The sequence below is a fragment of the Anthonomus grandis genome, chromosome 9 (assembly GCF_022605725.1).
Source record: "Anthonomus grandis grandis chromosome 9, icAntGran1.3, whole genome shotgun sequence".
NCBI lineage: Eukaryota > Metazoa > Arthropoda > Insecta > Coleoptera > Curculionidae > Anthonomus > Anthonomus grandis.
In genome coordinates this window covers 27,992,174-28,006,454 of record NC_065554.1, presented here as the reverse complement: position 1 = coordinate 28,006,454, position 14,281 = coordinate 27,992,174, and the positions used below count along the sequence as shown (strand labels likewise).

General features: G+C 29.6%; 1 protein-coding gene across 1 annotated transcript in view; it reads left to right on the top strand.

Moving 5' to 3' along the window:
* LOC126740442 (zinc finger protein ush) overlaps positions 1-14,281 on the top strand; it is a 318,530-nt gene that overhangs the window by 92,047 nt on the left and 212,202 nt on the right. Inside the window, exon 2 of the mRNA XM_050446466.1 lies at positions 5,561-5,608. Within this exon, the coding sequence (XP_050302423.1) occupies positions 5,561-5,608 (48 nt within the window). The remainder of the gene's footprint in view (positions 1-5,560; positions 5,609-14,281) is intronic.

The window sequence follows — 14,281 nt, the reverse complement described above, 5'->3', positions numbered from 1 at the left end:
GCTTGGAATTTTTGAATAACTAATAATTTTTTTGTAGGATTATACCTAAACTATCTGAAGAAGAATTTATACAACCTGTCCCAACTCTATTTACAAGCGATTTTTTTCATCCCTGTATATGATCTGAACAAAAAGTTAAAATGAAGAGTGTTTAATACTAATCTTGTTGACATTATTGGTAAATGTACCGACTGTCTCAAAATTAAAGTTTGCATTGTCAAGTAAGTTTGTTTTTAAAAGAACCGCCCTGTATATTTTACAAAATGTTTACTCTTCATTAATTTCTAAAAAAAAATGTGTAATACGTCAAATATTGATTGTTTTCGAGATAAGTTAGTAAATAAGTATGTACAAAAATAAAAAAGCTCAGTTATCTATTTAGAAAAATTTCAACAAGATGGTGCTTCACCTCATAACTCGTAGATTATATGAAATTTCCTTGACAGTAGATACTAGATCGGAAATAGAGGTGTCAGGTGACCAGCCCGATCACCTGATTTAACACCGCTAGTTTTTTTCTTGTGGGGATATTTAAAGGGGCAAGTTTAATTCTTGTCAATAAAATTTTAAGTGCTTATTAAATTACATTGTTATTTTAATTTCCTGGAAGAACATACTTGTATTTTTTACCTAGAGGGTCCCAAATTGCATTGTAAATTTTTCAACTTTTAAGGTTAAAAACGTTACCAAAAGCCCAATTTTTTCCACTTTCCTTTACCACCATTTTCTTTACTTTGTTAAACATTATTATTTGGAAGAAACTACGATAATAAATCACCGCAATATCTTGCATAACCGCAACGGAAAATAAGAAGGAAAACAGAAAGAAAAAAATCATCTCGACTCATACCGCTTTGAACCCTCCAGGGTATTTGATGATCGTCGTAGATTAGGTAAAAACCAAAGGAGCGCCAATGCGTTTCGAACAATGAGCCGTGAAGCAACCGCTCGCAAAAATCCACGCAGAAACGACCATTAACGACGAAGATTGATTGAAAGAACCGTTTTCTAGGAAATCTTACGAAAAAGGTTAAAGGTTAGAGATTGTCTTTAGGCCGTTGAAATGTCTTCAGTTGAAAGGGCACTTTCGTTCAACTATAACATGGACAAATCGGTTGTAATTTAACGCTGGTTCTTACATATGTAGTGAGAAGTTTTATACCACCCACAGACACCAGAGCGTTTAGTCGCCGGGACATTCTTCGGCGATGTTATCGACTCGGTCAAGATTCCCTTTAAATGGATTTTCTTGTTTTTTCGAACCGATTACTGCTAAACGCGATACCGCAGGCTGATGCACATTATCTCAGGAATTTGTATTTTTTTTTGTATGTTTGTATACGGACTAAAATATGAATCGGAGGCCACAATCTAAATTTAGTTCAGATTTCGTTTAGCTGAAATCTTCTATTAAAGAGAAAATTACTAAATTTAGAGACATTTGCTGTTTAAAGACGTGTTGAATCGCTTTTTAAAAAAATACGAATATTTTGTCTTTTTTATTTAGTTTAAAAAAATTGTATTTTTATTGAACTTTTCTACTCCTCATTTTAATAGGCAAAAGTGAAACAAATTTTTTTGAGGTACCGGTCGAATAAGCAGCAACACACGCAAATTTGCTGATTAGTGAATTGGCCTAAAGGCATTTGAAAAATTCTGAATAATTCCGTAAAAAAAAAACTATTTTTCAATAAAAAAGGTTTACTTTAGACCTGCAACATCAATATTCCTCTTGCCAAAAACCTAATTTTTACCTTCGACTTTGGCAGATATTTTTTTTTATTTTTGATAAATTTCACCTTTCTCAAATCCATTATTTTCCCCCTAAATGTGTCTTTGTTCAACACATTTTCTTATGCAAAAAATTCAAGAAGCTTTTTATACAGGGTGTTCTAAACGTCACCGACAAGCCGATAAAGGACAATAGACCAGGTTCTCAGGAATTCAAAAAAAATACAAAAAAAAATATATCTTGAGTACTTTTAAAATTATAGGCATTCATGGAAAAACCGAGAAAAATTGACACCCCCTGTTGACCTTTTTAGTACTGTGGTTTGTGTACAAATTTTTGATTTTTTTTAATGTAACCCTAAATAACCCTTCGATAAATGACAAAACTAAATTCAAACACAACTGTTCACATTTTTAAGAAATTATCAGATTTTTGCGCAACTTGTGTTGAAAATTGTGTCTTTTGACCATCATTTCCCAAATTCAACTAACTGTCCTGGAAAATGAAATTACTTGACTGCCTGATTTTGTCCAATGAGTTGATTAACCACGGATATATATAAACCGTTTCATGAGTTAATGTGAGGAATTTATTGATTTTCAACTATTATGAATCTAGGAACAAACATTGAAATTATGTAAAAAGTTGAATAAATTGTTTCTAGGTAGCGGTCGAATAAGCAGCAACACTTTTCAATTCTTTGCATTGAGCTTACGAGGATCTTCGGTAAATTGGGGTAAATGGTTGCTATTTTATAAATTATCATAATGTCATTTGAAAATTTCTGTAAAAAAATTTCTAATATTTAAAAAAGACTCTTTAGACCTGCATCATCAATATCTTTCTTACCAAAACATAATTATTACCTTTGATTTTGATAGCTTTATATTTGTAAAAGTTTTGACTTAATTTCATCTTTCTCTTTAAGTGTGTCTTTGGTCAAGACATTTTCTTATGCAAGTAATTTTAATTTTAGGACCTTTAATTATGAAGGAGGCTAAAGAGCTTTTATTTATGAAAGAAGTCTTATTATATATTTTTTTAATTATATTTCTATGTTAAATAGTCAAAAGTAGAACAAATTGTTCTGAGGTAGCGGTCGAATAAGCAGCAACACTTTTTTTTTTAATTTTATTTATTAAGTTTATTAACCACGAAGCAAATTTGCTGTTTTATGAATTAACATAGTGACATTTAAGAATTTCTGATTCAGTTGGTACTTGGAATTCGATTAAATTTTGGAATTATTTAACTTCATTTGGCCTAGTGTAAATAAAAATATCTGCGTACTTTTAAGTCCAACATCTCGAGAAGTAACTGGAATATTCTTATAAAATAAAAAGCCGGATATTCACAGGAATATTTTCTATAAATATTGTTATGGCATTAAAGTAGCTTAATTAAAATATAAAGTGCGATTTGCCTTTTTCAGTAGTGATATCTAAAGGTATAATAAAATAATAAATTATCCCATGTCTGGAGAACTTAACTAGAAAAAAAAGTTATAAATTTTAAGAATTAATAGCTTAGTATATTTTTTTCATAATTTTAAAATAAACATTAATTTTTAGAATAAATATTTAAAAAAAATATTAATAAAATTCCCCTTAGTAAGGTTTCATATAGAGCAAAACCTGGACACCACTACCTGAAAGACCTAAAAATAATTTTTCAATTTATTTTTCAACAATTTTAAATTACTTCCAGACATTAAAATTTCTACCGACAACCCTTTACCTTATAAGAAATTATTTCAATTTCTATCGAGATAAAATATCCACCAGACCAAAAACTAAATAAATATTTCAAAGGTAAAAAATGTGCTTCCAAAGCCAAAAATACGAAAAAATCGATCCCAAAAAACCCGAGGGAAATTCGATTGTTACGATATGCCTTTTGACCGTATCTGTGACCGGTCATCAGTCATCAGAGGCATTCATTTCATTTTTTAATATAAACATTACTAAATGACTTTCACTTAGAGCAAAGAAATATATGAAGCTCTTATAGGAACATAATTAAATTGAATTTTTTAATAGGATATGTTTACACTGGATAGAGCTTATTACTCTAAATTAGTGAAACTTACATTTTTAGCTTCAAACAAAATTTGCCCCTATGATCATATGATGACAAAAAAATTTTGGCGAAAATGCGTCCTGTCCATTTTCCGAACTTAAAATAACTGAAATCGGTTAAATAAAAAAATATGATTTATTTAATATTTGGAAGTGTTAATTAAGCAAAAACTACCAAAATTTTTCTTCATGAATAGATGTTTTTGATTTATTTTTTAGATATTTTTTTAAATATAAATATGTTAAAAATACTGCGGAAATGCATCATTTTTTTCATAAATCATTTGATTAGATTGGGGGTTGTATATAATACTTATTTTCACTCAAATCCAACCCAACCTAACCTAAACTGGCTTCATTATTCAACAGTCAAATTCTCATAAAAAAAAACCGAAACATATTAAACAAAAAAAATAAACATCCAATAAGTACTGTGTATATAACATTTTACCCCACTCTAACTCTAAAATCTCTATATTCCATCCTTATGGCACTAAGGACTTCAACCATAGGATTTAAATTATTTTTTAACAATGATTTCTCCAAAGATACTCGCATAATTTCTCAGCAAACTTATCTTCTGGTATATATTGCCCTCGTAAAAACTTTTTTGCTACACTCATACTCTATCCTTTGAGTATGAACATTGCCTTCAGTTACAAACTCCACACTATGATTTACTGAATAAAATTGGTATCCATAGTCTTTTAAAGCATTATAAGCCCTCCACTTATCAGTGTGAATAATAGACCCTACATTTACATGCTCCCAAATAATTGAGGTAAGTGTAGTGTTTATCAGGACATACAAGTAGTCTTAAGTCGTCAGAATTATTTGCTATCATACCCAATACCCAATGCCCCTCGATGATACGTCTACAATTGTAATTCCTCTTCTCACTTCGATTTATTTTTCTAAGTTAATAAAACATAGTACATTCAAAACCCAAGCCTCATTAAAATAACTTAATATGATAAAATATGTGCACAATAATTCCAGGACCTCCAATTTTACTTAAGGCAGCTTGCATTTGAGTAAATGAATTGGAGATTTTTTCTCGGTAATATCTTATTCTTGCAGCAATTGTTGCAGTTGAATTTTTTTCTTGCGAGTCCGATACACCTACAGCAATTCTCTCGTAAGACTCTACTAAAAATAAAATAATTAATAAAATTATCATTTTCAAATTACAATAAATAAATGTGTTACCTAAATTCCTTTATAGATCCCGATAGACGTCTCTCCTCAAATTAGGTATTTTTTGCCACTGAGATCTTAGGTGGACAGGGAGTACTGTCAGAACATGCAGATTCCAAGATTGATATTAGGAAAATAATAATGAGAAAATACATCTGGAATTGTATGTGACCTTTTGTTTTTGTCCTACAATATAGAGGGCGAGGTATCAAACCTTCCAAAATTATAGGCTTCCTGTCTAGTTCTGGGTAACATACGTTCATTTATTTGAATTTTGGCATTGTATAATAATAATTTTATAGTTAAATGGACTAAAGCAAATTCAATACTGAATAAAACCGACTGTACATTCCAAACTTAGTTCAGAGTTAGACAAGTGGAGTTCAAGGAGTTCAGAATGATTAAATTTGTACAAAATATTCTAAATTTACAAAATACAAGATATTTATTATTATTATTATTATTAAAATCAACATTTGCAAGGGCACAATATTTAAAGCAAAGTGTGAGAACACATGATATGTATTTGAAATTCTGGTTTTATTTGTTTCAGATGAGCTTCCACTTGGAGAATTTTCCGGGGAAAATGAGGAAAGAAAAGGTAAGTTTTTTATATTATAATTATTTGTATCCTAAAGGTTTTTATGTTTTAAATTTTACCAAGAATTTTTTTTATAGCCAATTTTGGCAATTTTTTTATAGATATTATAAATTTAGTATTATCTATGCATACTCATTTTATATTTTTTTAAATTTTCTTGCATTTAAAATAGTGATAAGGCTTATGTTTTACAATGATACTTAATAATTAAAATTGATAAAAACACAATCACGGTTTAGACATAGTGATGGTTAGGTAATTGTTTACTTAAATACTTATATAAATACTTATATGATATTCAACTTTACATTCTGTTCTAAATTTGAATAGTAATGTTCAATTTCTTGAATATATTTTGTCCACTCTGGAACTATTTGATCAGACGGTAAAACTTCGTTACAAAGAAAAGGTAAGTTTTTTATATTATAATTATTTGTATCCTAAAGGTTTTTATGTTTTAAATTTTACCAAGAATTTTTTTTACAGCCAGTTGCATTTTTTTATAGATATTATAAATTTAGTATTATCTATGCATACTCATTTTATATTTTTTTAAATTTTCTTGCATTTAAAATAGTGATAAGGCTTATGTTTTACAATGATACTTAATAATTAAAATTGATAAAAACACAATCACGGATTAGACATATAGTGATGGTTAGGTAATTGTTTACTTAAATACTTATATAAATACTTATATGATATTCAACTTTACATTCTGTTCTAAATTTGAATAGTAATGTTCAATTTCTTGGATATATTTTGTCCACTCTGGAACTATTTGATCAGACGGTAAAACTTCGTTACAAAACGTTACGTTAGATTTTTATTATGATAAGTTATATGTCTAATTAATTTCTTAATTTCCCATATTATAGGATTTACTTTATGTGACCATGTGTATCCATTTTCAATTGCTTGAAATTAGTGCATTTTATTTTAAACAAAAATTAAGTGCTTCCGTAATAGCAATCGCTTCAGATGTAAATACGGTGCAATGTTTATCGATTTAAAATTGGTTTCTAATATCTATAAAGAAAAAATATAAATTCCTGCTCTATTGCTCATTTTTTGAACTATCTATACAGGGTGTCCCGAAATTACATCGCAATATTTTACCAGTCGCATCTTTGTCAAAAAATAAGGCAAAAACTTCATATACAGGAATCTTGAAAAGTGAATCGTTTTCATGATACAGGGTGTTTTATAATTCCTATTGAAAATGGTTTTTTGTTAATATTGCCTGGTCATTATTTTTCGAATTTATTTCGTTAGAAACCTCCGGTTTTAAGAAAAATAATTATTAAGTTTTAAGTCATCATCATGACTTAGTATTGAAAAGGTAACTATCTATAAAATAAAAAATAGTAGTTGGCAGTGCTTGTTGACAATTTGTTTATTGCTTGAATTTTGTTAGACGTTTTGCTTGGCATTTTAATTATTGTTGATAAAGTTAAATAGTTCTTTGTGTAAATTATTTCTTTAAAACCATAGATAGATTTACGAATCAAGAGTTGGGCGATATGCATTTTGTATATGGGTTGTGTAATAGCAGCTCGTGAGCTGCTGCCCGAGAGTATCACCGAAGATTTCTCCTCAGACGAATTCCAGATCATCAAGTTTTTATTAACATCCACCGTAACTTATGTGAAAATTGAAGTTTTCAAAGAGCTCGTGGACAAGGCAGGCCCACAAGCAAATCATAACTTGGAAAACGTCTTAAACTATTTCGAAGAGAATCCTGGAACAAGCATCAGAACAGTGACACCAGCCACACATATCCCCCGCTCAATAGTAATTATTAAAAAAAAAAATGCCGACATACGTAATAATAAAAGATAAAATATATTTTTTTATATAGGAAGAATGGTAAGAATCCAAGGCTTACATCCTTATCATTACCAGGGTGTTCAAGAGTTAACATACGACAGAATTTAATATTTCAGCACGACGGAGCGCCTGCGCATGTTCGTCAGTGATTGGCTGAGGTGGTCCTCTAAACTGGCCTCCTGGATCTCCAGATCTAACTTCAGTAGATTACTATTTATGGATTGGTATATGCTGTAGAAATTAATACCCATGAAGAATTATTTCAGAGAATTAATTGGGCGGTTAATGAGATAAGGGAAAATCCATTTTCTATTTTAAAACTCGCGCAATAAGGCGTAGGGCAAGATTATGTCTCCAACAAAATGGCAACCACTTCGAACATTTGCTATAATTTGTTTTCTTTTGTATGGTATTTTCAGTTTTTTGTTTTTGGCTAATAACTTAATTGTTTTAATTTTTCTCAATTATTTACATGCTATTTACAATTTTAGAATAAAATTTTAAAGAAACAAAATATTTTTTGATTTTAAGTATTTGTAATAGTCTTATGTCATGTTTATATCTAATGATTTGTAACATACCTTTTAATGTTATTAAACGTAATCATAAATACTTTATGAATGTAGGTTTCAAAACATTTATGTCTGATTATTTCAAAAACGGGCGCTCCTATCGAAATAAGACAAGAGCACCTTTTTAAATTAAAAATATTGATTCTTTTCGATTTTATTACCAGAAATATTAGAAAGTAGCTAGAAAAAAAGTTTTGACATTTTTAACCTTGCTAACCACTAATTTTAATCGATCCTGTATATATTTTAGCATAAAATGTTATAAAATCAGTTAGTAACAATAACAGAAGTATACGATAAAAATTTCGAAAAATAACGACCCGGCGTTTCGAAAATATTAACAAAAAACCGTCTTCAATCGGAATTATAAAACACCCTGTAACTTAAAAACGATTCACTTTTCAAGATTCCAGTATATTAAGTTTTTGTCTTATTTTTAGACGAAGATGCGGCTGGTAAAATATTGCGATGTAATTTCGGGACACCCTGTATATATTTGTATGATATCAGAGTGATTTTTTAATTCTAATTTAAGCAGGTTTTCATTAATCTTTGGATAATTAGTAAATAAAGGGTATTTAACTATTGTGCTTTGTACGGAGCTTAAATAGCACCAAGGCTAATACATGCATACGTATACGTGTAATAGGTAATTGCTTTAAAAATAAACTTCAATTAGAATATCAGGAAATTCTAAAAATAATTATTTAATAAGCTCAAAAGTGCCTGTAAAAAATTGTAAATTTTAATTTTCTATAAATTCGTCTAAAATAAAAATACATAATTTATTAAAAATATTAGGAAACACAATACAAAATTATATATTTCTTTTTAAAAAGAGTGCCTAAAAAAATGTTGTGTAATTCTTAAAAAATATATAAAATAACTGTGAACAAAATCGGCCATTTGTTTGACACCCTTGACATTTCTTAAGGAGTTCTTAAATTCCTCTCAGAAAACTAGTAATTTTCTAAAGACGTGAAAAAATATATATATTTTTTTAAGTAATAATATTGCTTTTTTTAATAAAATAAAATAAAAATACAGTCTGAAGCAAATAACGCTATTTAGCTACTCTTAGACATAATCAGCAAAGAAATAAAGTTTAAAGAAAAATGCAATTTTGAGGGAGAGAAAAAATATTAGACAAAACTGCGTTTAAACCAATCAAAAGTTGATTATTTTCTTAATTAAAAAAAGACAAAAAATATTTTCTATTGACGGAACATTAATTATAAATAACGGAGAAAACACGATATATTATGTACTTCAAAAAGGTTCTATGGATTCTTCATAGTACTAATCATAGTAGTCATAAATTATCATTAATTTTAATAAATAAAAAACTTTTAATCTTTCGTTAAGTACCTCTTCCCTTAAATATATAATATACCTATAATATAAAAATATGTTTGGTTTCTTAGTATCCTGAGGATAATAAGATGCATAAAGGTAAATAAAATTTGTCGGAACGTCGATATAGACACCAGATAGTTTTAGTTTTATTGATTCTATTTATTTCTACTTTATAAGAAATATTTAAAAAAGAGTTGTAAAAAAAATTAGTGTATAATCAGATTCCTCAGCGCCATACAATCCCTCTTAAAAAAAATTAATAAGAGTTAAAATTTCAGGCACTTGGAATATTACGATCATTAATTGTAATTTTTTTCTACTCGATACCAGAATCTAAATCTGTTTATTCCTCTCAAGGACTATAAACCGCAAAATTAAAATATTATCTAGAAAATAATTCACTAAGTGCTGATGAAATTCCGTCAGTTATCTAAACACCAGCCATTTGGCTTAAACGATAAAAAACAACGCGTATCTTGAGAAATACAAAAATAACTCTATTGGCTTTACTTTTAAAATTGATTAGGAAATTCTAAACAGCTGCCTTCCATTAGGCTTTAGATTAAATAAAAATAAGGCGGTCTTCATTGTTGAGTAATAGGTACATTTTTACCTATTATAGGCGCACTAAACCCTCTGGTGCCCAAAATAATAATCTTGTTTGAGTCAATAATAATCTTATGTAAAATCATCAATTCTCTCACACAATTTGGCAACAGCACTGCACACGACCCAAATAAAATATACTCAAAACATATGAATTATAACTTACCTAAAAAGGCTTTGGCAACACTGGAAGGAGTATATAAATGTAGTCACTAGCATCCAAGACAAATTTAGTCTAAGAAAAATATTAGGCAATAAAGAGGAATGGAACGATCAATATAATAATATAAATACTGAATTAAAACACTCTATTGATATGCTTTAAACTTATACATAACCTGAAAACATTTATCAGTTTGATTTTGTTTCATGCAGGATTTTCTTGAAAGTCTTGCAACATTGGAATGTAAGTTCGGTAAACACATGCATTGTCAACTGTCACTTCAGGAACATTTTGAAAAAACAAGGAAAGAGAAAAGGCCGGTAATTATTTACGTTCTTATAGTAAAACAGTTCCCCACTTTCTTTTCTAAAAACACCCAACTTAACCTTAACTATAAGTTGTGACCTTATGGGAATATGAATGTAAATTTAGTTAATATACATGTTGCCATTGTCATTATCATTATTCAGTGACAGTTCATAAAGAAGGAGAGAATTAATGACAATAACAGACTGAAGAGTTTCACGCAGCTTTATCTAAGTGCGAGTCCAATTTAACGTCAGCTGTCATTTCTGACATTTCTGGAATAGCTGTGGAAATTTAGTCAACATATGTTCTCATTGTCATTATTATCATTTAATGATAATTCAATTTAAGGATAATTTAAAGAAAGAACAGAGACAGAACTAATGATAATCCTTTATAACAACAATTCTCACGTTCCTTGTTTAAGTAAGAGTACAATAAGAAAATTATTCAACTGCCATGAACATAAAATATTTTTGTTGCTTCTGAAAATCTAAAAGAAAGGACACGAAAGATTGATCAAAATTTCTCTCGTACTCTCCTTGTCTAAGATAACGTCAGTTCTCAAATAGCACATAGCTGAAATGCGTAAATGAGAGGTAAATTTAGTCAACATACTCGATGGTCACTGTCATTCTCACATGGACAGCTGTCAATGTATCGATAACGCCTTAGGAAATTCTGAACATCAGCTGTCTAAACTGTAGCATTAGTGACCACTTAAAAAAACCTCTTATTTTATCCACCAGAGGTCATTTTTCTTAAGAGGCAATCCAACTAATCCACACGCATTAAACAATAAATAAATCTTCTAAATATCAGGGGATGATATGGCCGGAATAGAAAACAATAAAGAATAAAACTAAACCATCATCCACGAATCATTAAAATTTATAAATGATATCTAACCTAAAAACGCTCTGGCAACATTGGAATGGATGGACCTTTAGCCACTAATTAAATAATAACTGTCAATGCCATAATTTAACATTACCGACAACCAATGATAATGACAGTTCAAGGAACAGCAGGCAATTTCGCTGCTAGTAATCAGAAGGTATGTACATATACATACCCATTTCAGCTTTTAGTGTCATCATTTCACACGTTTGTCAACGGTTGACAGTCTAAGGAAAAAATTATTCAAGGAAACTCTACTGGTACCTAACCTCGACATATTTTGGCAACACTGGAATAAATGTATAAATTTAACTCCTAATGAAAAGTATGTATAGTCATATGTATTATGTCAACTGTCTTGGTTAAGAAAGGAAGTTTACTTACCATGACTGATGACAGCTCAAGGAACACTTACATAGACAAAGAAAGAGAGAGAAAACCGACAACTCATTGTTCTCACGATATCTGACATTACTGTAATGCAGAGTTAAATTTATTTAAGATACTCTGTGTTAACTCGCATTATCATAGTTCAATGATAATTTGGGTTTAGAGGACAAGAAAGAAAGAGAAAGAGAATTAATTGAAATTCACTAAATATGAATCAGTTTGTCACTTTCCTTGTCTAATGGCGAGTTCAACGTAATGTCAGCTGTCATTTGTGACATTGTTCAAATGTATATTATGTACTTTCTAAAAAGTCCGAACGTCAACTGCTAATTGTGACATTAGTGGCATTGACAATTTAGTGGAAATTAATCATTTTTCATTGTCATTGTTCATTAACGAAAAATGTTCTATACTCATAAGAACCTTTAAAAAAAGAAGGATTGATGAATATTAGACTGAAATCTGGTTTCTCACTCTCCTTGTCTAATTGCGATTCCAACGCATTGCTGTCATTTGTGACACTACTCGAATGCATATGTCAATTTCACTGTTAGTGTTATTATTTGTTGACGGTTCAGAAAATCCCGAACGTCAGCTGTCAATTCTGACATAACAAACTGATGATAGCTCAAAGAAGACTTACACAGACGAAGAAAGAGAGGAAACCGACAAATTGTTTTTATGATTTTGTGTTTAATGAGATTTCAATTTAAGAAACTTTCGAAGAAGGAAAACTATACCACTAATAATCATTTATAAATCATACAATAGTTTATTTCTTTCCTTCATGACAGTTTAACAAGGAAAAGAGAGAAAATGGATGACAAGTCGACTACAAATCAGTTTCTCAACTTTCTTGTCTAACTTCTTGAGCATTGCTGGTTGCGTCAGTTGTCAAATGTGACATTACTGAAATGCAGAGATAAATTTATTCAAGATACCTGTGTTAACTCTCATTGTAATAGTTCAATAACAGTTCAGTTTTAATAAACAATAAATAAAGAAAGAGAGAGAATTTATGATAATCTTGTACCAAATAATAATCAGTTTCTCACTTTCCTTGTCTAATTGCGAGTCTATCGTAATGTCAGCTGTCATTGTTCAAATGTATATTATGTACTTTCTAAAAGTTTGAATGTCAACTGCCAATTGTGACAAAGACAGTAATTTAGTGTCAATTAATCATTTGTCATTGTTCATTAATGAAAAATGTTCTATACTCATGAAAACCTTTAAAAAAATAAGGATTGATGAATATTCCATTTAGACTGAAATCCGGTTTCTCAGTCTCCTTGTCTAATTGCGATTCCAACGCATTGCTGTCATTTGTGACACTACTCAAATGCATAAGTCAATTTCACTGTTACTGATATTATTTGATGACGATTCAGAAAATCAGTGACAATGACAATTTACCGAATGAAAAACTTTTTATTTGTGCCACCAGGGGTCATTTTTCTTGTGTGACAATTCAAATATTCGACGTACATTAACAAAAGTGAATAAATCTTTGAAATTTCAGGGGGTGGTATAGCAGGCACGATGCAATTTAAAAAAAAATAAATAAAAAAATAAAAGTAAATCCTCAACCACAAACAAATCGGTCTGGGCCGCACTGCTTATCGTTCGATCTTTAATTTTCGTTATCTGGATCAGTTGGCGAGCGAGTGACCTGACCCGGTCCTGATAAGGCCGTTGCTTGCCAGCTGATTATGTCTGATTAAAAATTATTGATGGAAAACAGCACAGGGACGGATCGTCCGCATATTTGTCATAAAAATATATTTAAATTAATAATGCCATACATATAAAGCGACCGGTTAGATAAAAGTACGTTAAAATATTTAAAATCCGGTCAGCACCGCCTAAAATTTATAATATAAAATTTAAACAAAATTAATACGGAGAGTCGTTATCGCGGCCCGGGATGCGCATATCCGATATTATTTTCTATATAAAATAAATACTGGCAACTATTTATATATTATATACATATATATACGGTAAAATAAAACGATAGTGATGGCAAAATGGCTTAAAAAAGCAATATCACCCGCAGGCGAGATAAGCGGCGCTCGCTATAAATATTTGAAATTTAAAATAAATAAATCAGGAACCGCTTAAAACGTTGCGAGATTATTTTGTGCGGATATTTTATTGAAAATCCCAGGGTTTTTTCAACGAATAATATACAGCATTTTCGGATAATAACGGTAGAAACATTCATAAATTTAGTTAAATACTTAATTAAGCATTCTTAACATTTTCAAATCAAATCAAATATAAAATTTGTTGCAATACAATTATTCACAAGAAACAAAAAAATAAAAGGCATATACAATTGTATTGTAAAACAAACATAATATGTTACATATTGGATACATATAACATAGATAAGAAATATTACCTCATTTAAAAGGTTTTATTGAGTACTTTTAATATTTATTACATGGACTCGGTGGACTCCGTTTTGACCTATCTAAAAGTAAAAGCCAAAAAAATACACTGTTGCGATTTTATTAACGTTTTTAATAATAATATACAAATAAT